The sequence below is a fragment of the Delphinapterus leucas genome, chromosome 13, assembly GCF_059928025.1.
Source record: "Delphinapterus leucas isolate spDelLeu-1000000601 "Yukka" chromosome 13, BTC_Dleu_Yukka2, whole genome shotgun sequence".
NCBI lineage: Eukaryota > Metazoa > Chordata > Mammalia > Artiodactyla > Monodontidae > Delphinapterus > Delphinapterus leucas.
In genome coordinates this window covers 92,343,191-92,368,623 of record NC_143141.1, presented here as the reverse complement: position 1 = coordinate 92,368,623, position 25,433 = coordinate 92,343,191, and the positions used below count along the sequence as shown (strand labels likewise).

Here is a 25,433-nt window from a genome sequence, read left to right as displayed (position 1 = left end):
GGCCTCCGAGGTCACAGGCCTGCCACGCGCCGGGCTGCTTCTCCACCCAGCAGGGCCTCCTCAGCACTTTTCTCCCCATTTCGTGGCTCTTTCTACCCAAGGAGCTCTCAGCAATCTGGGACTTTTCCCAGGAGACAGCCCGCTCCATGTGCCCCCAGGCTCGGACCCTCAGGCATCCCACGGCCCGACCCTCCCAGGAAGCCAACCTGCGGTGGCCAGCAAACACCCGGGTACAGACACCGCATACAAGTCCTCAGGGGACTCCCATTCTCCTGAACTCACTAAGACATGGGGACCAACCCCAGGAGCAGGCCTGCGGGAAACCGTGGCGGCACCTCGTGCCAGTGCCGTTGCCCGGCATGCCTGCCAGCCACACGCGCCTTCCTTCCTAGTGCGCTTCTCTGAAGCTGCCCACGTGCAGGCAGGACCCCTGGATTAACACACGGGGCCAACGAAGGGGCCACCAGCTCTGTCCCCGGTACAGACAGGGCTCGGACGCCTGCTTGGCCGTGAGAAGAGAGGACCGTAGAAAACACCCAAGCCCTGCACGTGGTAGGTTGCCGGACTGAAGCCGCTGCAACTGTATCTAAATACTCAGTTTGAACAGAAAAATGATTGCGTTTCTCTCAAGAGAGACAATCGGCAGACTGCCACCAGCCAGCTTCTCACACAGGAATTTTAGGCTCATCTCAGGTGGGCAGAGGAAGAAATCAGAAAGCAGAAGTGTGAAGAGTCTCCAAACAGAACGACAAACCCCTCTCGTATTTTACGGCTCAGACCACTCAGCTCGACAGGGTTTTATTCCAGAACCTCCTGCCCTGGAGGCGGGCGACTCAACTCCACGGTAGCTCTGAATCACAACGGGAAGCAGCGCCGCACACGAAGGCGCATCCACTCCAGGAACAAGACGTGCCTCCTTTACACCCACGCTGCTGACACAGGACACGGGCTCACCCCGCCACTGCTGCCCTGGACCAGGCCGCCCTGTGTGAGCCCCGAACCCCAGGACCCCACAAGTCTCGAGGTGCGACCCCATTGTGAAGAGAGAGCCCCCAAGCAGAGCAATTAGGATTGGAAAGAGTTTGGAAAATACTCAGCCAAGATGGTGAAGCTGTGGGAAAAGTCAGCGAGGTTTCCCGCACAGCACCCAGCGTCTCGGGGGAAGCAGTGCGGGGGGGCCGGGCCAGGTCTGGGCCCGAAGTCCCCGCCTTGACACCTGCCAGCGAGGGTGGCCAGTCCACGACCTGATCCAGGACGGCACGGCCAGGAGGGACGCCCGCCACTGCCTCTCCCACAGGGTGTTACGAGGGCCGGCGGAGGTCGCTTCTCACTCCCCAGGGCTGCAGACGGGCCACGGTCCTCACAACCTTACGTGTGACGCTCAGTAAGAACGTGGACAGACACGCGTTTCAGAGGCCACAGCGGATGGCGCGGCTCGGCTGCCCTACCTGGCTGCCCTACCCGACTCCATGGCCCACAGCCACGCGCCTGCGGGTGGACACGCCCGACACCAGCCGCAGGGACCGAGCCACGCCCACAGCCACGCCCATACACAGAGCCGCACCGGAGCGCTCACCTCTCCTCCTGCTCGCTCAGGTCGTCGTCGTCCACCAGGTGGCCGAAGGGCTCGGAGGAGATGGACACCATGTTGGAAAGGATGACCCTGCTGTCACTGCTGCCCGTGAGGACGAGCTGGTCGTGCGAGTGGTTGTATCGGACGCCCCACACCCTGTGGGAGGACAGGGAGGCCGGGTCCCACCCGCTCGTCTATCACTGGGTGGCTCCCAGCAGGGGCAGGCGCGTGGCACGGCTCTGAAACCTTCTGCATCCTGACTAACGGAGACCAAATGGCAGCACGGACCCCAGCGGGGAGGCTTACTGCTCAGGAGCCACACAGGCTTTCCAGAATTCTAAAGGCAAAGGCTGCCCAAGAAGCAAAATACGGACTAGAGAGAACCTGTGACATAGGTCGCACCCCAGGGCAGCCTCCCAAGGGCTGCTCTCTGGCCGGGTCACTAGACCCAAGAGCTTGTGAGCTGGGCCGCCCGCCGGTGGACCCAGGGGACAGCGGAGAGCCGGACTGCCGCTCGGGGCCAGGGGACGGAGCGCCTCCCCAGACCACAGGAATTACGGCCACTCACTGAACCTGTCCAAACCACACTCCAGCATTCAGGTGGTAAATACACACACACACAGATATGCACATGCACACAAGTGCACACACACAAGCATACACACCCATACGCATGCACAAAGAAGCATACATACACACACCAGTACATGCACACACACACGAACATGCACACAAGCACACGCATGGAGACAAACATATAAGCACACACATATACATACAAGCACACACACGCATGTACACACAACATGCTTTATTTGAATAAAAACTGGCTCATACTATGCACGATTTTCTATGACTCGATCTCTTTCACTTAGCAAAAAGTAGCCAGCACATGGCATATACGTAAAAACAGCGTCTCAGGGAGAACGGTCAGTCTTGGGCACTCTGCGTGTCCCTGCACACGGCCATCCCGCACTCCCTCTGAGAGCGGCACCATCCCCGCTGCAGCGACACCACTGGACAGACTTGACCAATCCCCTGCTGCCAGGCCCTGAGCAGCTCCCGGCCTCCCTGCGCTGTGCACAATGCCACGTGGACATCTGTGCATGCTCATTTTTGCCTATTTGAACCGGCACTATTTCAAGAGAAAACAGAATCTAGTGTTTTTCTTCTTTTCCTATGTTTACGAATCACAAACATTCAGATTTGGAATTAGTGTTCCTTTAGGAAAAATAAAACGGGGTTGATTGAATGATTCACAGCAGCACAAACTAAGCTGGTTTGTGCCTTTCCAAACGGTGAAGTAATTAGCAAAATAAATTGCCTAAGCCCCTCCCCCAAGCGGCCCGCGCGAGGAACGCACCAGTGGGAGTGCTCCTCCAGCGTCTTGACGGGCTCGGTGACGTTGCGGGTGTCCCAGAACTTCACCCTGCAGTCGTCCCCGCAGCTGGCCAGGTAGTACTGCTTGTTGGGGTTGAAGTCCAGGTCCCGCACCAGCTGGCCGTGTGCACTCTCAATGCAGTAGATTTGGCTGTGCAGGGGTGGAGGGGATGGGCACAGGTAAGAGGTGGGACGAGGGAAGCCAGTGACTGCACCCTGCACCTTCTCCCGGACCCCGTCCAGCGCAGGATCCAGGCGGGGCGCTCCTGTGCGCAGGCCACGCCTGCGACCCTGCAGAAGGGTGGCTGGTTGGCGGCGCTCAAAGGTGTGACCTAGAATCTTGAGGATGAGAGCGATCCGGAGGGATGAGGCTGCCACGGAGAAGCAGAGAGAGACTCCAGACAGAAAGGCTGACCAACGTCTGGAAGGACGCAGTGAGACAGAAGGAAAAGGGAGGGGCTGGGAAGCGGAATACAGCACTGTTGGTGTCGGGAGATGGAGACAGAGAAAAGGAAGGAAAGGTTGGGAAAGCTGTAGAAACACGGAAGGAAACAGTGCTCGTCACGGCTGGGCCTCATCCTCGCACACAACCCGGTGCCGACACTGGGCATGGGCGGGCACGGGGCCGAATCGGCCCCACCGCTGTTCAGAGCTCACGCGTGCCCATACGTGTGCGTGCTTGCACGTGTGTACACAATGCACAAGCATGCACACACCAGCCGTACACACATGCACACGCATGGGTACCTATGCCCACACATGCACGTGTACACACCCACATGTGGGTGCACCAGTGTGCACAGAGGTGCAGGCACACAAGCACACACAGACCTAACTGAAGCCCCGCCATCCACCTCCAGGCTGCTCCTTGCAGGGTGCGGAATCAGAATATTCCATCTCCTACAGTGACCCCCTCTGATACCACAAACGCAAACCAGAGGTGCAGGTCACCTGTGGCAGGACAGTGGCTTCAGACGAAGAGCTTGTGTCCCAGCAGGATGGACAGGGGCCCCCGCCAGTCCCAGAGTCGGCCCCGTGAGACACCCCGTCCACTCTGCCCGCTCCACTTCCTCCCTCGGCTGTGACTTCACCTCTCCTGCAAACCCTGAACCTCGTGCTCTGCATGGCTCCCACTGGGACTGCTCCCGTAACCAGCTCCCTCGCCCGAAACCAAGGTCTCCACAGTCCCATCTCACGTCAGATGACCTCAGTCCTTTTCATCTTTTCTCCCATGTTGGGTTTTCTGGCCCCAAACCACTTTTAAATCTTGAACCGGTTTTTACATCCTGAACCTTCCCAATAGCCTAATATTTTTTCCTAAAATAAGATACCCGAACCTTAAGATCTTCCGAGTGAAACAGGGAAATGAATAAAATTAAGCCCGGCGAGGTCCTAGGGAGCTGGGGGGAGTCACACAGGCAGAGAGTATCGACTCAGGCTTTCCTGGGGCTCTGTGGGCAGCGATCTGAATACAAAAGCACAATACATTCCAGAAGCAGCACTGAAAGCACCAACACCCAGGCTGTTTGCAGAAGAGACACAACACCAAGGAGAAGAGCCCCCGGGTCGCCTGCTGCCCATCCCCCCAGGGACGGCAGGCAAGGGGGCAGCAGGGCGCTGCCTCCCAGGGCCCCTCCTGCCCCCTGGCTTTGGGGTCTGTAATGTCAGTCTTCAAGGTTCTCATCTAGATACCCAAATCTACACATCCTTCAAAGAACAATGAAAACGGGAAAAGATAGCCACAGGCCCTGGAGGAATGGATTCCAGTCCCGACATCCAAGCGCACAGCTTTCAGCTTCTGATAGGAAACCCAACAACCCCCACCCCCACCCCCGCCACCGCCCAGACAGACAGACAGACACACACACACACACACACACACACACACACACACACACACACACACACACGTCAAATACTGATTACCCCCTGCGCTTTCAGAGGGGCCGTGGACCTAGATTTAAAGCTGGGCCCCCACCCTCAAAGGCAACACGAGCTATTTCACGACATCCGTCTTTGCGGCTTAGTGATAAATTACGGTGTGCTGAGGGGATAAACTGTATCTTAAAAAAGACTGCAGGGCCCTGTTGCCATGACAACAGTGTGCACACCACCACTCCTTCGCTGTCAACGCCACACCTGGCACAGAAAAGCAGCTCTCCCGTGTCCCATTAGAAGCACTAGCTGTGTGTGTAACGACTTAAATAACAAACTACGACCGCCCCATGGGTGTGCATCTTGAAGGTGCAGAGATGGTCGAGCTCCATGCTTAACCAGGGGACGGCAGCCCTCACCTTGTGGTCGCCGACCATGGAGACCGAGAGTCTGCGGTCACCACCTCAGGCCTGAGCTGCTACAAAAGCCTGACCTTGATCTCCACCGGAGACCGCCGCTGCCGCCGAAGGGCGCCCACGGGAACAGGACCACCGGGGCGGGGCGCGGACCCACAGCGCGGGTGCACTCAAGATGGGGCAGAGAAAGAGGACGAGGCGTACGACTTCCCACAAGCCCGAGGCCAACACAGACAAGCCACATGGCCTCAGCACACGAGCCCTGGTGGATGGGCGTGGGGGGGCAGGGAGGGGAGGGGCCGTCACTGACCTCATGGTCCGCGTGTCCCACCCTCGGACAGCCGTGTCGTTCGCCGTGGCCACCTGGGTGCAGTTGTGATGCGGGCTCCACCGCCCCGTCGTGAACTTCAGCTGTCCCTTCCCTTCCAGGGACGCCGAACTGGCCAGCTGCAAATTGGGTGATGTTTTCAAAGGAAGAAGAAAAGACAAGTAATTTGAACTCTATTCAGAGCATTTAAGAGGATATCTTGTACGGGCTATCATTGAAGATAATTACTGAAAATAATTAGGAAGCTCTGTCTTTGTTTCCTCCCCTTAGAAGGCAAGAATGTTTGAACCTTATTTGGAAAAAAAATATATAAAACTGAACACAGCAAAAAATAGAAGGCACGTTAACAGAGCCTCTATCAGACAGGACTTGCCAGTGTGGGATTAGGGAGAATCCACTCAAATCTGAAGACAACACGCACCAGCTCCGTCTGGCTTCCTCCAAAACCAAGGACGAGGCCCGCCGGTCCGCACGGCCAACCCCAGGTGGAGAAGGACAAAAGGCTGCGACCCACCCAGACGTGTGCTCAGACGTGTGCCCTCCCCTCCCTGCTGCGAGGATCTCGGCGTCCGTTACTCGGGGGTTAACTAAACCCCAATAGGTAACGGACGGCGGAGACCCTCGAGACCACCAGCGCAGTCGAGGCCGGGCCCTGGTGCAAGCCTGGGAGAAGGGCCCCCTCCACCCCCGACCCCGCTGCCCCACCGGCCCTCCCACTTGCCGTCTACAATCTTATGCACAAAGGCCTATCACGCGGTGGTGTCTGGAGGCAGGAGGGCTCCAGGCTTGTCTGTGGTCCTCAGGTTACTCGACCCTCCGTGATTCACTTCACTTTACCCTGAACACTAGCCTCGCCCTGCGGACCCTCTGAGAGGGACCCGGGCATGGCCACGGCAGCACTGGACAGAGGCCCGAGGCTGTCATCGGGCCCCAGACTTGGCCCCGGCCGGGGTGGGCGCACGGAGTGGGCGGTCAGTGCAAGGGGATGGAGCAGAAGCCTGGGGAAAACAGCCAGTTTCCGCTCCAGAGAGCCTGGACCAGTTAAGAAGCCTGACAGCGGGCACGTCGACTTCCGAGTGAGAGCCCCGCTTACTCTAGCACCCACTGCAGCAGAGGTCGCCCAGCCAGGACACGCTGACCAGCCGGCAGCGGCAGCTCGCCTCTCTCGGTTCTGGACAGTTTCATGTCTCAACCTGCCCCAGAAAAATCCTTCTCCCAAAAACCCATTTTCCTGCCTCACGGATTCAGCAAATCACGTGGATGATGGGCCTCTGAAGTCCTTGCGGGTGCACACGCCCCCCTCCCGGGGACTGAAGGGCTAGAGCTGACGGGAGGAAGGAGGACGGGTGTCTGTGCCCGTGAGCGCGGGGGGAGGGACGGGAGGGACACGTCACATCTCTAAGGAGACACGCAGGCGGCTCCTGTGTCTTCCCGGGTGCCTGCCCAGCTCCTGGGCCCCAGCCCTGCCCTCCCCCGCCCCACCCCCTGCCCACAGCCAAACGAGGCAGCGGAGGAGAGAGCCCGCCCCCTGGAAAAGCGGGGGTTCTTGTTTTATAAGACCCCAGTTAAAATACCTGTTCTGCCATTACAGACCGAGCACCACTTATTAATCTCCTCTCCACAAACGTTAAAGGGTTAGTCTGGTCTGGGCAAGACATGTGTGTTGTGTTAGTGTCGGGGGGACCCAACCAGGCACGGCGGCGACGGAATGAAACAGGGGTGCCCACCCGCACCTCAAGGAGGAAGTGCCCGTGCTCTGGGCACTCCCAGGGCTCACATTCAAGCTGCCAGGGAGGCTCCGGGGAGCAGCCATCACCTGAAACAGGCCCCGGGGTGCCTGGAGTGGGGAGAAGGGGCAGGGAGAGCGGCCGAGGGTGGAGGAGAGCAGCTCCTGGGCCGAAAGCTCAGCAGGGGAAGCGGGGCCTCGAAGGGGGACACACCCCCAGGAAGCTCCCAGTGGCGACGCAGAGCCGCACCCAGCAGCGCTCCGCCCGTGGAGCATGCCCGATGGCGGGCGCAGAACTGAGCCTGGCCGAGGACAGCGCCGCAGGGCGAGAAGAGCCAGAGGCCGGGCGAGACGTCAGGAAGGACAAAGCGGCTGAGGGACAGAAAGGGGGCCGCTGGCCAGCAGGGCCTGGGTGCTCCCACGGGACCTGGCAACACCTGCTGCCCAGGCCGCAGCTCAGGCCACCTGGGCAGAACCGGGCCTGAGGTAGCTTGGCAGAGAGGGCCACGTCGGGGACCCAAACCCAGGGCCATCCCAGTGCCTCCCCTCCAGGCCAGCACGCTCACGGCCACCCATGGAGCACCTGCGCCAGACACCCCACAAGAGGGCCCCACGGGGGACCCCACTGACCCTCAGTCTCACCCCCAATCTCCTGGAGGATGTCGACTGGCTCAGCCGGGTGGGGAGCCCGCCGGGAGGGGTCAGCAAGGGCCGAGGGGCTGGGGGCGGCAGAGGGTCTGCTCCTCTGATGATGGGCAGTGGTCCCACCCCTTTTCCCCTGCATCACGGGCCACGGCTTCTCCTTCTCTCGTCATCTGAGCAGCAGAGGCAAGTCAGCCCAGGATCAGGGGTGCCATCACCTTCAGGGGCACGTGGGGGGCACAGAGCATGGACAGGTCACAGGGAGGAGGCCCGGCCCCCAGGCAAGACGCAGAGGGGACCACACGGTGCGACCACCGCAAAGCCATGGAGGAGAAAGGGACGGTGGCAGGAGCCTCACAACGCAGGACCTGGACTCTCAACCACAAGGGAAGGCCAGTGAGAGCTGGTGTGGGCAGAGGGCATCTCGGCCCTGCCCGCAGCAGTGACAGGCACAGCCTCCTGAAGAGGGACGGCGGCACAGAGCCCCATACCCTGAAATGGGCCTAAAACACGAGCATCAGACACACAGGGTGAGCTTTTCCACACTGGGCTTCAGCTTTTCCAGCTGTGGCTGGACGTTTAACATCCACATTGACAGCACCAACCAAGAAACAGTTTTATGGCCTCTCCTTTAGGGAAAAAAAACTAGCCAAAAGAAACATGTACAGGCGCCATTTCAGTTTTCTGAAGACTAGTTAAGTAAGATCAACAATCAGGTACATAAAACGGTTGAGTATACAACTCAGCCATAAAAGAGCGAAATTCTGCCTTTTGCAGCAATATGGATGGACTTGGGGGGTATCATGCAGACAGAGAAAGACAAATACTGCATGATAACACTTATATGTGGAATCTAAAAAATACAGCAAACTAGGGACTATAACAAAAAAGAAGCAGACTCACGGGTATAGAGAACAAACTAGGGGTTCCCAGTGGGGAGAGGGAAGGGGAGCGACAATGTAGAGGGAGGGGATTAAGAGGTACAGACTATTATGTATAAAATTAAGCTACAAGGATGTAGTGTACAACACAGGGAATATAGCCACTATTTTATAATAACTATAGATGGAGTATAACCTTTAAAAATTGTGAACCACTACATTGTAAACCAGCTATACTTAAATTAAAAAAGGTTCCGTATATTTTCTAAGTAATCAGCATTCAGTGTTCTAATTAATTTTCTATGAACACGGGGATGCATTATCAAACTCTTCAGAAGCGTGAACACATAAGGTCCTATCATCAGAAGACAGGCACTGTAAACTCAGCAGAGTGAATTCTTGAAGAGGCTGCTGTGGGAAGCACCATGAAGTTTGCCAAGCGGGGAAGATCCGTAACAGTGCGCAAAGCACTCAGGTCGAATCCTAACAAACGACACTGCCAGCAAAGCTCTCTGCACTTGCTCTACTCTGACTCCATCAGGGCTCACGCAGAAGTTAAATCAGCAAAACTTAACACGCACTGTCTGCTTCCAAAACCCACACTGAGGAACAGCCCACAAGAAACCCAGGCCCTGGGTCCAACCGCATCCTGCCACAAACGCGTCCATGAGCTCGGGAGCAGGTCCTCCCGGTAGAGCCCTCGGATGAGACGCCAGCCCCACTGACACCTGGCCTGCGGCCTCACGAGAGACTTGAGGTTGCGGGCTCTTGACTGTCCCCGCAGAAACCACGTGATGGCCGTGGTGGGCAGCGGGAAGCACTAACTGGGTGGTCATTTGTTAGGAAGCACAGATAACTGATAAGGTGTTAACCTGAGGCAGGGGAGACTCCGAGTGAACTCAGTAGCTGAGAGGCGGCCCCTGCCCAGCCCCCTACTTCACAGGGAGGGTAGGTGTCTCGCACTGGGCCCCACAGCCGCGGTGCGGAACAGGACCAGCTCCAGCTCCAGCTCCACTGCACAGTCTGGTGCAGGAAGCACCAGGGCCACAGAACGCCATGCCCGCAGGTGCCGAGACGTCTGCAAGGTGGATTTTAATGAAAACCTGGAAGAGATCTCACCATCAATTTTTAAGGCGCTACTCAGGGCAGCCAGCATGGTGCAAGTCGTAAGGTTAATCAATCACTTTTTCTGGTTTCCTGGTGACGCAGAGACAGAACTCAGCAAGAACTCCAGAGGGTGCGATGCACACAGTACTCTGCTTCCCAGCATTAAAGAGAAATATTCAGTGCTTCCCAGTCCAGAAGGAATGATTAAAGGCTCCCCAAATCCTCTCTGAAGGAGTAACTAGTGCAGGACAAGAGCAAGAGAGGCACCTTCTATGAACAAAATGCTGTGACTGGAGCCTTCAGGAGCGGCTCGAGGGAGGCATGAGGTTCCAACCAAAGCTGCACCCCCACCAACAAGCCCCACGGCGCCGACAGGGGACCAGACCTGGGGAGGGGGCAGGCCTAGAGGACGCGGGACCGAGCACGTGCTCATCAGCACTGAGGGTGACGCAGGACCAGAGGGGACAGAGAGCACCACCGCACCCCCTGGAAGGAGAGCCTCGGCGAAGCCACAGCAGGGCTGCAGCTTTCGAGCGTAAGAGACATAAAGTGTCCATGCAGGCAAGTCCACCGCGTGCCCCGGCCCAAGCTGCTGGGAGACAGCAGCTTGTCACACAGCAGACGCCACCACCACCGGAGCCCCTCTTCCCGTCAGACCCCGCAGCGCCCCCGGGGACTGAGACGGCCCTGAGCCAGGGCTGACGGGCTTGCTCCCCTTGCCAAAGACGGGTTTAGGCCTGGACACACGGTCGTGCCTGAAAAGGGGACAGAGGGACTTCCAGGAAAGGCTTTCCTTTCAAACCGAGGGAGACGTGGGAAGGAAATCTGCTTTCTCCTTGTGGATGTGGTGGGAATCTGGATGTGATGCCTGGAACCGCTGCAGTCACCTTGCGGTCATGACGGGGGGGGGGGCAGCAGTGACACGTGGACATGGCAGAGCAGAAACATGCAGAGTATCTGCGTCCTCTGCTGCTGAGACACTGAATTAACCAACCCCAGAGGGGCTTTGTTTCCATGTTTCTTGTTACAGCACATTATTAAACATCCTCTTTATCTAAGTCACTTCTTATGTCCTGCAGCCAAATGCATTCTAACCGACACACCTGTGATCCCTCTGAGACGCCATCGGGGATGCCTCCAGCTGCGGGAACGGCAGCCCCAGCTTTGAGCAGGACCCCTGAGCTGGGTCCCCGCTCTGCTGCCTAGTGAGTAACCTGACGAGTTACTTTGTCCCTCTGAGGCCTGGCTTTCTCTCCTGTGTCTCACTTGTAAGACGGGGATATTAAAGAATCTGCCCCCCAAGGCTATAAGGATTCCAAGAGATGACATTCCTAAAAAGCCCAGACACTGCCTGGAGCTGTGCCCCACCTTCAGGGACAGGGCAGAAGGGGCGGGGTGCCCCTTCTGGCGCACAGGGTGGGTCCAGGGTGGGTCCAGGGTCGTGGTGGGAATGGGGCTCCTCAGGACTCCCCCAGGCCCATCGCTACCCTCAGGACGTGGAAGAAAGGGTGCTGCCGCCCCCGCCCCTGTTGCCAGGGTCAGGGAAGGCGGGCCGCCTGCCCTGCACATGGCCCACACCGGACCCAGACCCAACAGGGCTGGCGGCTCCCACCCCCAGTCAAGGACTCTGCCAGCCCCGAAGAAGCGTTCCCGCTCCACAGAGCTGACACGGGAAGGTTTTGAGGGCAGCCTCCTGAAAACCAGAGTCCTCCTGTGTTTAGAAAATGCACACAAGGCAGCAGGTGCCAGCACGGATGAGGAACTTGAGGTCATTTGCAATTTATTCTTAGTTCATTTCCAACAAGACTTTATTTGTAAGAAGAACAGAACTAAAAGGGCTTTTCCCCTTTGCTGCACCAAAACCCAACCTCTCCTTGTGGAGAAAAACGTGCGCCCGACACCCACAAATGTGGGCTTGACCTCGGCTCCAGACTCAAAACGGGAAAGGTTGTGAGGGCAGATTTAAAGTTTTTGGCCAAGGTGGACGAGAATGTAACAAGTATTTCTGTCACACCAGTGATACACTAGTGATGTGCTGGAGAGACAGACCTCCCTGTAGGTCATTCTTTGGAGAGGGAAGAAGAGGGAGGAACAATGAAGCTCAGAGCACCAGGAGCTCCGTACCAAGCAGAGCTCACTGCTGCTTCCTGTCTGAACTGTGATTAGCACTTGCTGACTTCGGGGCAAGTAACCTAATTACCAAGTAAACACAGACTGCTTTTCGGCACCTCGATTTCTCCGCCCTGTACCTCTTGCCTCTGCACTAGGATCCTACTGGGTAACCCGACGCTCAGTTGTAATCCACTTGTGGAGACCGGATATTCTAGCCGCTCGATCCGTCCACGCGTGCATGCATCCCTCCATCAGGCCTATATAGACCACTCGCAGTGCACCAGGCACCATGGGGGATGTTGTCCTCACATAATGTTACTGTTAAACTGCCCTACTCTACAGATGTGGACGCTGGGGCTTGGACGGCCAAGCAACTCGCCCAAGGTCACACTGTGAGTGGGACTTGACTCAACTGTCGGTGTTTGTCCCATGTCCACGTGTCCCCAGTCCCCCACGTCCCCTTAGCCACTGGCCCACGCCTGCCCCAGCCTATTCCAGGAAAACCTGAACATTTGAATTAAAGGCTTATCTGCACACTATAGCCCCTGTAACTGGTGGCAAACTACAAAAAAGCAGAGACAATATCTCCGTATTTGTCACACCCCAGGCTGTGTGGCCACGGCAGGCATTCAACCCCAATGTCAGTGACAAGCACGTCAGCCCTCCCAGCTCAGCAGGTGCTTTTTCTCACCCACTCTTAGTTTCTAAATGTACATTTACTCTTTCTTACAGAAAGAAGTCTTTTGCAAGCTCAGGAAACACTTCCTAGCTAAATACCTCCGTTCAGCCCATTCTGCATCTAATGATTTTCTCCAAGATCCACCTGGAAGGTTAAAAACTACTCATTGTCTCCAATATTTACAAAACCAAAAGGCATATGCAGCCATTAAGCTATGATACTAAGATATGTTACTAAATCCATGTTTTCTTAGAGTTCATGGCTTCTTTTTTTTAAACAAATACCCTAAAACATAAATTCAAAGGACTGCTGTCTGAGAGCTGTGGCTCTAAAGGTATTATTATGGTAACAATGCAGACACCGCTCAAAATATTTTGGAATACCTTTTTACGAGTCTCACAAGAAAACCAGTTTTCTGTCCATGAACAGAGAAGTTGTGGTATATATACATACACAATGGAATATTTTACTCAGCCATAAAAAAACAAAATAATGCCATTTGCAGCAACATGGATGGACCTAGAGATTGTTATACTGAGAAGTTAAGTCAGACACAGAAAGACAAATATCATATGATATCACTTATATGTGGAATCTAAAAAAAAAGGGGTACAAATGAACTTATTTACAAAACAGAAGTAGAGTCACGGATGTAGAAAACAAACTTATGATTACCAGGGGATAAGGCAGGGGAGGGATAAATTGGGAGATTGGGACTGACAAATACATGCTACTATATACCAAATTTGTATGGAAACACAAAAGACCCCAAAGAGCCAAAGCAATCTTGAGAAAGAAACATGGAGCTGGAGGAATCAGGCTCCCTGACTTCAGACTATACTACAAAGCTACAGTAAACAAGACAGTATGGTACTGGCACAAAAACAGAAATATAGATCAATGATACAGGATAGAAAACCCAGAGATAAACCCACGCACCTATGGTCACCTAATCTATGACAAAGGAGGCAAGAATATACAATGGAGAAAAGACAGTCTCTTCAATAAGTGGTGCTGGGAAAACTGGACAGCTACATGTAAAAGAATGAAATTAGAATACTCCCTAACACCATACACAAAAATAAACTCAGAATGGATTAAAGACCTAAATATAAGACCGGACACTGTAAAATTCTTAGAGGAAAACATAGGCAGAACACTCTTTGACATAAATCACAGCAAGATCTTTTTTGACCCACCTCCTAGAATAATGAAAATAAAAACAAAAATAAACAAATGGGACCTAATGAAACTTAAGAGCTTTTGCACAGCAAAGAAAACCATAAACGAGACAAAAAGACAACCCTCAGAATGGTAGAAAGTATTTGCAAATGAAGCAACTGACAAGGGATTAATCTCCAAAATATACAAACAGCTCATGCAGCTCAATATCAAAAAAACAAACAGCTCAATCCAAAAATGGGCAGAAAACCTAAATAGACATTTCTCCAAAGAAGACATACAGACTGCCAACAAACACATGAAAGGATGCTCAACATCACTAATCATTAGAGAAATGCAAATCAGAACTACAGTGAGGTATCACCTCACGCCAGTCAGAATGGCCATCATCAAAAAATATACAAACAGTAAATACTGGAGAGGGTGTGGAGAAAGTGAACCCTCTTGCACTGTCAGTGGGAATGTAAACTGATACAGCCACTATGGAGAACAGTATGGAGGTTCCTTAAAAAACTAAGAAAAAAAAAAGAAAACTAAGAATAGAACTACCATACAACCCAGCAATCCCTCTACTGGGCATATACCCTGAGAAAACCATAATTCAAAAAGACACATGTACCCCAATGTTCACTGCAGCGCTATTTACAATAGCCAGGACATGGAAACAACCTAAGTGTCCATCAATGGATGAATAGATAAAGAAGATGTGGTACATATATACAATGGAATATTACTCAACCATAAAAAGGAACGAAATTGGGTCATCTGTAGAGATGTGGATGGACCTAGAGGCTGTCATACAGAGTGAAGTAAGTCAGAAAGAGAAAAACTAATATCATATATTAATGCATGTATGTGGAATCTAGAAAAATGGTACAGATGAACCTATCTACAGGGTAGGAATAGAGACACAGACGTAGAAAACAGACATGTGGACACAGAGTGGGGAAGGGGAGGGTGGGACAAATTGGGAGACTAGGATTGACATATATACACTACCATGTGTAAAACAGATAGCTAGTGGGAACCTGCTGTATGGCACAGGGAGCTCAGCTCGGTGCTCTGTGATAACCTACATGGGCGGGATGGGAGGGGAGGGAGGTTCAAGAGGGAGGAGATATATGTATACATATAGCTGATTCACTTCGTTGTACAGCAGAAAGTAACACAACATTGTAAAGCAACTATACCCCAATAAAAAAAAAAAGATAACTAATAAGTACCTACTGTGTAGCACAGGGAACTCTACTTAATACTCTGTAATGGCCTATATGGGAGAAGAATCTAAAAATATTTTTAAAAGAGTAGATATATGTATAGCTGATTCACTTTGCTGTACACCTGTAACTAACACAACATTGTAAATCAACTCTACTCCAATAAAAATGAAAAAAAAAAGAAAGAAAACCAGTTTTCAGAGAGTTTGAACATGGTTTCCACTAACTAGCTTTACATTATAAAGCTTGCTTAACTATCTTATTTACTAGATTTTGCTCCAAATGACTTTTGACTGTTTCCCAAAATCTAATCCACGTTCACAGGACAAAATGCTGCTGCCCATCCAAGACACGCAGATTCCAAGCGCAAGCTCTGCAGGAGGGTCGGCTGGGCGCATGTGCACGAGAGGCCCTCAGTACACGTCTCTGTGGGACGACGGGGCAGAGCGGGCTTGAACTGCAGACCCACATCTGTCACCCAGGCCACCTTCAGAAAGTCCCTTGCTTCCTGGGCCTCACTCTTCTCACCTGTGAAGCGAGGGGTCAGATTACAGGATCCGAGGTCTGTGCCTCTCTTTAAAGGAGCTACTTTAAAATGAGTGAGCAAGGGCAGGCTGTTGCACCCTCAGTGAGTCCTGGCTACGCCTGCACAGCGGGTCCAGGGAGCCCCCACAGCCCCTCGTCTGCCCCCAGCCAGCGATGCCCCTGAGGCACCTGGGGCCGCAGGGCTTTCCTCTCATTAGAGGCAAGAGCTGTCATGCCCTCGGGCATCACAGGTATTGCAGGGAGGGAAGTGAGGGGCCCAGAGGAGGGCTGTGACCTTCAAATTCCCTTCAGGGATGCCTGCGGCTGGGAGGGTGGGGCAGATACACTTTTCTTTACAGCTCCCACCAAGTGCAGCAAAACCCCGGGACTTTATACACAGAACAAACACAGGTGGGGAACAGGCTGACCAGGGAGGGCCCTGGGGCACGAGGAACACACAGTGTCGAGGGTCTGTGTTTTCTCTCCCGCGTGGGCCCCAACCCAGAAACACCCCTGGGGACAGACCCCCAAAGCTCCAGGAATGCTGCTCCCTGCAGCCCAGGGGCCAGGAAAGGCAGCCCCGAGAGACAGGAAACTTCTTGACAACTGCTCTGCTCCAGACAGACACCTCACCCAGGACAGCGAAGGCCCCGAGACTCTGTCCTCACCTGAGCCCCCAGAGAGGGTACAGGCATTGTCTACCCACACCGATTCATGATGGACCATGGCTGAAATGTAAAATGCAAACTGTAAACCTGTAGGGAAAACACAGGAGAAAAACTTCAAGGTCCAAGGCTGTTCACAGAGTCCTCAGACCTGACACCCGAGGCACAATCTGTAAAACTCATGCACTGAACTTTATCAAAATGAAGAAGCTTGCAGACCATGGAATATCTCTCGGCGCTAAAAGCACACAAACTGTCAGGCCATGAAAAGCCACGGAGGAACCTTACATGCAGTGACTAGAGAAAGAAGCTGGCCTGTAAAAGCTACACCCTGTATGAGCCCAGCTCTAGGACACTCTGCAAGAGGCAGAACTGCAGGCGCAGTAAAAAGATCAGTGGTTGCCACAGGCTTAGAGGGAGGGAGGGCTAGTGGAGCAGAGGATTTTTAGGGCAGTGAAGACACCAAGTATGAATCTGTAATGGTGGATACGTGTCAGCACACGTGTCCAAATCCGCAGACGCGCGGCCACAGGTCAGTGTGGACTCGTCACTGTAGTAACTGCCCCGTCTGCCGGGGACTGTGTAGGGAGGGATGGGGAATCCCTGCACTTTCCCCTCAAATTTGCTGTGAACCTAAAACTGCTCTAAAAGATAAAGGTCTGTTGAAAAAAGAAAAACCTTAGCCCTGCAAATAAGAAGGGAGGCGACACCAGGACCTGCTTCCCCAACAGGACCAGGGGCTTGAGTGACAGAAGCGTACCCTCATCTAGGGCTGCTGTCCAGACCCCTGCTGTCTGGGGGGCGGGAGTGAGGCCCTGGTCCTGGGGCGTCCGGAGGATGGGCGTGTCTCGCGACCATCAGGGCGGAGGCAGAGATGAGCCCCCAGGCCGGGCCATGCGGCCTTGGCTGCGCTGAGGGCACCCAGTCTGCCAGGACCGAGCCACAGGGTCTGACCAGGGGCCCGCTGAGCAAGCCTCCCTCCTCTCTGTGGCCACACTCAGAGCCCAGGAAGCCAGGGAAGGTAGGGCCACGGGTGAGGGAGTGGGGAGCCCGGGCCGCACCACCAGGCCCAACCCGCCTCTGCCCTGGTCCCAAGGGGCTCAGCCTGCACCCAGTGCTCTGTCCCCAGACAGCAAGCACATTCTGTGCTCCGGGCTCAGCGGGCATGGCTGCACGGAATGATTCTCCGGTCACCACCTGCTCCCGCATCTGCCTGTGCTCAGGCCTTCTCTGGTACGCTGTAAACCTTGGACTAGAAATTTCTGAAAATACACTGTGTCCTTGAAGCCCGTTCTCTCCCTTCAAAGAAGTGCTCCTGTGGGCAAGTGCCCCCAGGCCTGCACCTTGAGTGGGTGACACCGGGCCCCCTTCCTCCCGCTCTGCCGTCCCTGCACCTCAGGAGAAGCTGCTTCTTTCCACAGCCAGTGAAAGGAACTAGAACCCAGAGGTGCACGCACACAGACCCAAACAGGGAGGCTCTGCCTTGGCCCTCATCGGGGTCCAGGACCCCATGGAACCTCCGCCCCAGGCCTCCCCTGGGCTCCACTAACGATTATAAATGGCAGAGAGCCTCCAATTTAATTGCAAAAGGTAATGATGCAGTGAGCATAAGATTAGATTCTCTGCAGACGGCAATATCCTCAAACAATAAGAAAAAAAATAGAGGAGCCGGGTATGAAGACGGTCGAAATCGATAGGAAGGTTTCAGTATTAAATACTCCAGCCGAGGGTCGCAAAGTGGTATCGACAGAACTGCTGACAGCAGATAAAAAAGGGGGAGAGAAAACGAAATTGGTCTCTGCAGAAAATAAGTTACAGATTAATCACCCCACCATAAAATCATTTTGAGATGACTGAGGGTCTGAAGAGGTGTTCACGCTTTGATGACAGGACGGGGCCCGCAAAGTCGGGGCCCTGGGAGCCACTGAATCCTAACGCCACCGGCTCCCCTTGGTGCCTCCTGCTGGGCGGGGCGGCAGCCGCTCAGCCAGCCCCCGAGCATCCTCTGGACCAGGCCCAGGCTCCCAGCCCCGAGCCTGCCTCGAGCCCCGGCATTTTCATAGGAAAGCACTGTCCCCCTTTCTGTCCTCAAGTGCAGTCTGGAGGAACACCCCACCGAGAGGTAGGCTGGAGTCAGGGGACGGGAGAGGCCCCTGGACTCCGGCCCAGACGGCCTCGCAAGTCCCCCTGGAAGGTGGGGGACTGTGCAAGTGTCTGCCCAGACCTGTGGGGGCCCCAAGGACAATTGGAGGCAGCCAGTTTCCTTCAAGTTTCCTGCTCGAGCTTGAAAGTCTGGGTGAAATTTGTGTTCTACTCCATGATACAGAGATGTGTCTTTTCTTTTTTTTAAATTTTAATAAAAATAGTGATTTCTTTCCTGAAGTATTATACTCTTAAGTTCACATTGAAGCCTGGGAGACACCCTTCTGACAATGCAGCTTTAAGACTCACACAGGACACCCCATACTGTGAAGGGTCTGCCTTCTGGGTCATGTATCGACAGTGATAAATCATCACTCACGCATCTCTTCACCCAGAGGGTGAAGACAGGCTTTACGAACACTGTGGGTACCACGAGGGGAAAGTGCTGACCACGCATCCCAGGAACAAGTGGATAAGGTGAGATGCAAGCTCACTGAAGAAACCTGTCCAAGAGACGCCGTTCATGAACCCGTGGCAGTTGGGCCGCAGGCCCAACTGAGTGGGTGGCATTAGAAGCTTTCATTTCAAATGTCTTGGTCTTCTCTCTAAAGTTGTCGCTTTGACATGCAAATGCAATGAAATTATGAATGCATGTAAAAAACACATTTTATAAGAGGAAACTTTAAGGGATCATATATGAAAATATACCAATTGGCAGAGCATTTACTCTATGAAGGACAAAGCATTCAAAGTGATGAATATTTGAAAGCCAAACTGGTTCCCAAGAAGGTTGCTGCTAAATATTAAACAGGTCTGGGAACGAACAGGCCTGTTGAGAGAGACGTAACCTTCTGGTTGGGAACTTGCAGAGACAGCTACTCTCGGCCTCGGTGGCAGGATCTGAGGGTGACAGGACGGGTGGGAATGGGATGGAGAGACAGCCTGTGTGCAGGCAAGGGCTCCAGCGCCCCCGTGGACAGATGGCTGACGTGCCTGACGGCTACACCCTCAGGACCATGCACACACGTGAATGAAAGGAAGGCAGGCTGAAAGGTCACTGGGTCACAGTCAACCATTATTTTCACAACCAGGAAATTTGCCTACATGACTGCTCCTACCTGAAAGGTGATTTTAACCAAATACACATTGAAAATACATTCATTAAAAAGACTTATACTTGAAACAGAAGACTATAATTTTGGATATCCTGCTAACTCTTTTGGACAAATTATGGCCAAAGGGGGGAGTTTTGTCAACATCCAGGGTTCTGTGTCCTATTTGTACATGGCCCTGAGGCCTGAATCCCAAACAGCTTTTGCCTGAAAGAGAAAAATCACTCAATTCTTTGACTGATGATTCAGTCTGTTCATTAATTATGTCACAAACAATGTCAAAATTCTAAACATATATGATCAAGAAGTGTATTCTGAATTTGGCTGAAAGGTCAAATTAAAAAAATACAAAAAACCAAAACTGTGTAATTCCTGTTACTTACCACAGCCTGGCTGGAGCTTTCCTGCAAATCCCACAGCAGGATGTGGTTGTCAGCCAATGAGATGACTCTCTTCCCGTCTCCCGCGGGCTCCCACGCGACACTGAGGAAGGAGGGGGTCAAGCATTACATGATGTGTGAGAGTCCCACCTGAGGCCAAAAGCTCTTACACATGGCCCTCAGCAAAGCCTCTGCCTGGCCCTTTGTCACCAGCAGTGTTGTCAACAGCTCTGCAATGACATGGTGCAGTACCAGGCTACCACTCTGCTGTGGCCTGAATGTCTGTATCCTTTCCCAAAGTCACCTGGTGTTGGGGGGGTGGTCTGGGAAGTGATTAGGGTTCAATGAGGTCAGGAGGGTGGGGCCCCATGATGGGATTAGTGCCCAGTACAGATTGACACCAGAGTTTCCTGAGCTCTGTCTCTCGATATATGTATATCTCTGTCTCTCCCTGTCTATTTCTCTGTCTCTCTCCCTATATATCTCTTTGTTTCTATATCTCTGTCTCTCTCTTGCTACCATGTGAACACACAGTGGGAAAGTGGCCACCTGCAAATCAAGAACAGAGCCCTCACCTGCACCATGATCTCAGACCTCCAGCCCCCAGAATTGTGAGAAATCAACATTTCTGTCGTGTAAGCCCCCAGCTGTGGTGTTTCGCCATGGCAGCTGGAGCTGAGACACTGCTGACAGGTTCTCCCAGAGCCCGAGGCATGGAGAGCTGACCAATTCTGGCCACAGAGACACAAGGGGGCCTGCTGGGCGCTGGGTCTGAAGAGGCACAGGTGGACAGTGTGATTTTGGAGAGGATGCCCACGTCTTTGGCTGCCACCACCTGGGAGGGCAGAGCTGAGAGCAGTGTGGGGCGGGAGGTGGGGAGGTCACAGCCCTCAAGTACCCACGAGGCCTGAGATGTCAGATAACAGCTTTCTGTTTCAGCCTATGTGAGCCACAGTGCCCTGTTACCTGCAGCCAAAACCTTCTTAACTGATACATATTTGAATAACAAAAGACAAAAATCACATCATCTCTATGATAAAACCATGAAGAGATCAAAAATTTTTCAGTTTGATCACAAGCGCGAATTTCTGTCTTCCCTGATGAAATTCTTAAGTGCTTATAAAGAAGAGAATTTCATTTCACGTCCTCCAACACGTGAGTATTGAAGACATCGATAGAGACCCTCACAATTTCTCTTTCACACAGAATACAATACTGATTGATTGGGTGCCCCTCCCTAATACCATTCTTCAAGACTGTCAATGAGCTATTATTACTTTTATCACAACAATAATGTATTTCAAAACTACAATTTCTTTCTCATTTATAGTTTAAAAAGCTCTCACAGTACATAGCTGCGTACAGTACAAAGCCCTCACAGTACATCACTCCTGTATTGAAGAGCTTACTGTATCTTTTCAAATAATAACAAAGAAAAACGCACAATATCTAGTAAACAAGAAACACCATAGCTGGAAGAGACACCAAGAAATCTGGTACTGAAATCTGTGGCTCCTATTTTGTTAAGATAATGGCAATTCTAATTTTGAAGACACATCTTTGCAGCAAGTTGACTGAACTTCTCTTGGTAGCCTGTTTTCATGGGGACACTTATGTAGAGTTCAGACAACTGACCATGAACACCAAGGAAAAATGCAAAACAGTGAGAGAGGGAAGAAAAGGGCCACCCACGGCCCTGTCCTGGTAGAAGGTCACCCGCAGCCCTGTCCTGGTAGAAGGTCACCCACAGCCCTGTCCTGGTAGAGGGTCACCCACGGCCCTGTCCTGGTAGAAGGTCACCCACGGCCCTGTCCTGGTAGAGGGTCACCCACGGCCCTGTCCTGGTAGAGGGTCACCCACGGCCCTGTCCTGGTAGAGGGTCACCCACGGCCCTGTCCCAGTAGATGGGCAGGTGACAGCTGAGAAGGCCCAGCTTGCACACCTCTTCCCAAGCTCTGCCCAGCAATAAAGACGTCTGACTAGGGAGAAGACAGCCCCACCCCAGGGGAGGGGGCCATCCCACAGCCACAAGGCCACGTGCTCCGTAAAAGTCTAAAACGTCAGAGTTTAGCTGGCCTCAGGTACCAGGCCTGAGGAACTGGAATCGTCATAAAAATAGCTTTTTCTTTCATAAAATGAGAATTAAGAATTTCAGCAAAGTAATCCTTGGGCAGTTTAAGTAGGTGTACGTTTTCCACTAGTAACTTAGAACATCTTAAGGCTGACACGCAAGTCAAAACTTCTCCTTGGGAAATGTGTATCAAAAAAGGAAAAAGGGAAAATCTTTGAGACCATCTACCTATTACTTCTCTCTTCAAAGACCTATAAGCAGACTAAGCATCACGATGACTTTAAAAGATGGTTCCAACAGGGCATTACAGTGGCATCACTCCAGCCGTTACCAGTCTGAAGGTCAGGAGCTACCACCATGCGCACATCAGCAGTTCGCTTTTAGTTACAGAGGACGTTTCATCAGAAGTGTGCTTTGAAAACACACACACGCGCGCACACACGCATGCACACACATGTGCACACACACACGCACGGACACGCACGCACACATGTACACACACCGAGCAACAAAACCTCTCCATGACTTCTGGAGGTACCTGGCAGGAGGGAAGGCTCTTAAGGCCCCGGCCATAGACCCACCTAATTTTTGAAAGCACCTGATAATAACAGAAAACTCTAGGTGCTCCCGGAACTAAAATTCTCTGAATAAGGCTCAAAATGGACTTGTTGTTTCAACTCCAAGTGATGAGAAATCTTAAGTAAAGATTTGTTGCATTTATTATAAAGTAAAAATTGTAAAGGCTTATAATACACATGAACAAAATTACCAGGGGCAAGCCAGAGCCCTTCCCTTTGAGCAATCACTCCGAGCTATTAATCTGGGCCCCAGCAGACGCGGCTCCATCGGCGCTCGGTCCGGATGTGGAGAAGGACCTCGATGAGACAGAAGTGTCTGGGCACAGCCCTTGTCTGACCCACACCGTCCCAGCCCCGCCGGAAAGCTGAAGTCTTACTGCAGGCCTTCCTTCCAGCGGAACTTCCCGGGAGGACGTGTGGGGAGAAAGGGCGCTGTCTGCCTAGAGAGCCCTGGGTCCCGGGGCTAGGGTTCCAGCAGCACGACGGGCAGCTCCCGGGGCAGGGTGCCGGCGCTCTCCTCTCCGTCCGCTGCACCACAGCCCACAAGGGGAGTCCCCTTCCCTTCCTCAACTCACAGACGAGGGGACAGACTTGGGAGGCTGAGTGGCCTGCCCCAAATGCAGTGGCTGTGAAAGGCAGGGCTGAGCCTCCAGCCAAGGGCTGACTCCAGAACCATAGGTCACGACCAGGCCTGAGAGCTCATTGTTTTTAAGCTCCTTAGCTTCAATATCACCATTAGGCAAAGAGACGAAGGAACACTGCCTGACGCCTCGAGTTAAAGCAGCTAATCATACTGACTTACTGTGTTGACACACTTGGGAAAAACAAAGCAGATAATCACTGTTTCCTTATGGTGCCTTGGTCCCCGTGACACACGCATCTTTACCAAGACACATGCAAACGCATCTGAGAAGTGGTTCCATGCAGCAACCCCCAAGAGTGTCCACATGAAGAACCTTCCAGAAAGGTAAAGTGATGACTTGTTAACCCAAAGAAACATCTCACTTTTCAGAATTAAGGATTTTGAAAGACTAAACACACTCAGACAAAACATACACACAACTGAAAACACAGACGGCATCTAAGGTAGATGACCCAGAACAGTGAGGGGCAGTGGGGCAGCTCAGAGTCTGAGGCGAGCCTGCTGGAGTTGGAGTCCCAGCTCTGGGTGCCGTAATCTCTCAGTGCTTTGGTTTCCTCATCCGTCCAGTGGGGGTAACAGGAGTGTGAAAGTAGTCAGCAGTACTGGTTTGCGAAGATCAGGGTGATATTTAGAACAGTGCCTGCACACAGCAGGTGTTGAATAAGTCCTAGATGTATATTATCAGATGCAGTTAGAGCTGAGCCTCTTAAATTGAGGACCGCACTGCCCTCCAGGGGTATTTGGGGGGGCACTTTTGGGTTTTCATGATGACTGGGAGGGCCAGGGCTGCTGGATGTCCCCTAATATGCCAACAGCCTTCCACAACAAAGACTGTCCACCCCAAATGTAACAGCTTCCCTTTGAAAAACCATAAAGCTTACTTTGAAATTTGCCTTGAACATTAAAATTATCACCCTTACATGCACCAAAAATAATTCCACGGAGATTTATTTTAAGGGAAAAAAATCCTCGAGCGAGAGCGTTCAGAAACTCCGCTCTTCACCTGCTCTGAAAGGGGCCCAAACTTAATGGTGTTTCCCTGTGAGCTCTTCGCTGCCAGCAGCTGGGGTCCTGAATCACCAGCCCCGCTCTCTCCAGCACCCGGGCTTTCCTCTGGTGGTCTTAACCCAAAAGTGGGCCAGGCATCCTGATTCCCCCTCGGGGTCTGAGAACCTTCCAGGGTCTGGAGTTACCGACCCAGGAACCAGTGACTAGGCTCAAGAGCCCAGTGCCCAGGCCCTGCACCAAGGGCTTCTGCTTGGCACTGTGTTAAGGTTAATACATGAAATGGGAAGCCTTCCCCATATTCTCATTCTCTTTGTCTCTCAGCATCTTAGCCCGAACTTTGGCTCCCCTCAGGGACGGCGTAGGTCCCTGCACTGCCGGGCAAGTGTCAGCCCCCCTCCAGCCCCCGGGCAGCTGTGCTCCAGGCACCCGAGCTGCTCCCCACGGAGCCCTGGCTGCAGTGAGGCAGAAAACAGGTAAACCCCAGAGCCGGGACTCGGATCCAAGCTTCAAAATAAGCGGACAAAGGGGAAGGGGGGGATGAGTGAGAAAGATGCCCAAGTCTGTTCCAAAGCTCGTCTCACTCGTTCTGAGTCACAGACACGCGCACGCACAACACATGCACATACATGCAGGCACAAACACAGACACACACACACACACACACACACACACAAGAGCACTGGGCAAGCTGGAGTTAAGGCCTTTTTGGAACTAATGCAACATCTGCCCCTGAGCTGGGCCATTCATGCTCAGCCCCTGTGTTCTGAGGAAGGCAGATCCACACGGAAGAATCTCCAGGAATTAAGGCGCGCCTCTGAACATCTGCCATTTACTTCTGAGGGGATTTAAGTGTGTAATCTCTGACTTACGTGCAGTTGAAAGGAAAGGGTGCATGTCTGCCTTTTCCCTGCTACAGGAGTTAACCTTGCCGTATTTACTTGGATGACCAGAGATGTCCAAAGTAGAAAAGGAGAGGAAAAAAGAGGTACTTCAGAAAACTTATATGAGTTATGTCACTAACAGTTTGTTAACTGCCCTTGAAAAAGCCTAGATTAAGCAGAAAGCCACCAACCATCCTGGGATGGTGCGAAAGCCCATGGATTTTCTCTCCTGGGATCCGTCTAAACCAGGCGTGAGGATTCCGGGGGAGCATGGAAGGAGAGGTAAACACACCGTTTCCAGGTATGGGAC

At 52.9% G+C, this 25,433-nt stretch overlaps 1 protein-coding gene across 2 annotated transcripts in view; it reads right to left on the bottom strand.

Annotated features, from left to right (window-relative positions):
- The window catches only part of EIPR1 (EARP complex and GARP complex interacting protein 1), a 97,853-nt gene that overhangs the window by 9,599 nt on the left and 62,821 nt on the right, over positions 1-25,433 (bottom strand). Inside the window, exons 5-8 of one of the 2 annotated variants that reach the window (XM_022561429.2) lie at positions 19,946-20,045; positions 5,555-5,691; positions 2,937-3,104; positions 1,577-1,729 (exon numbers count right to left, since the gene is read on the bottom strand). In XM_022561429.2, coding sequence (XP_022417137.1) covers positions 1,577-1,729; positions 2,937-3,104; positions 5,555-5,691; positions 19,946-20,045 — 558 coding nt within the window. The remainder of the gene's footprint in view (positions 1-1,576; positions 1,730-2,936; positions 3,105-5,554; positions 5,692-19,945; positions 20,046-25,433) is intronic. The other variant, XM_089923489.1, reaches the window with a different exon arrangement.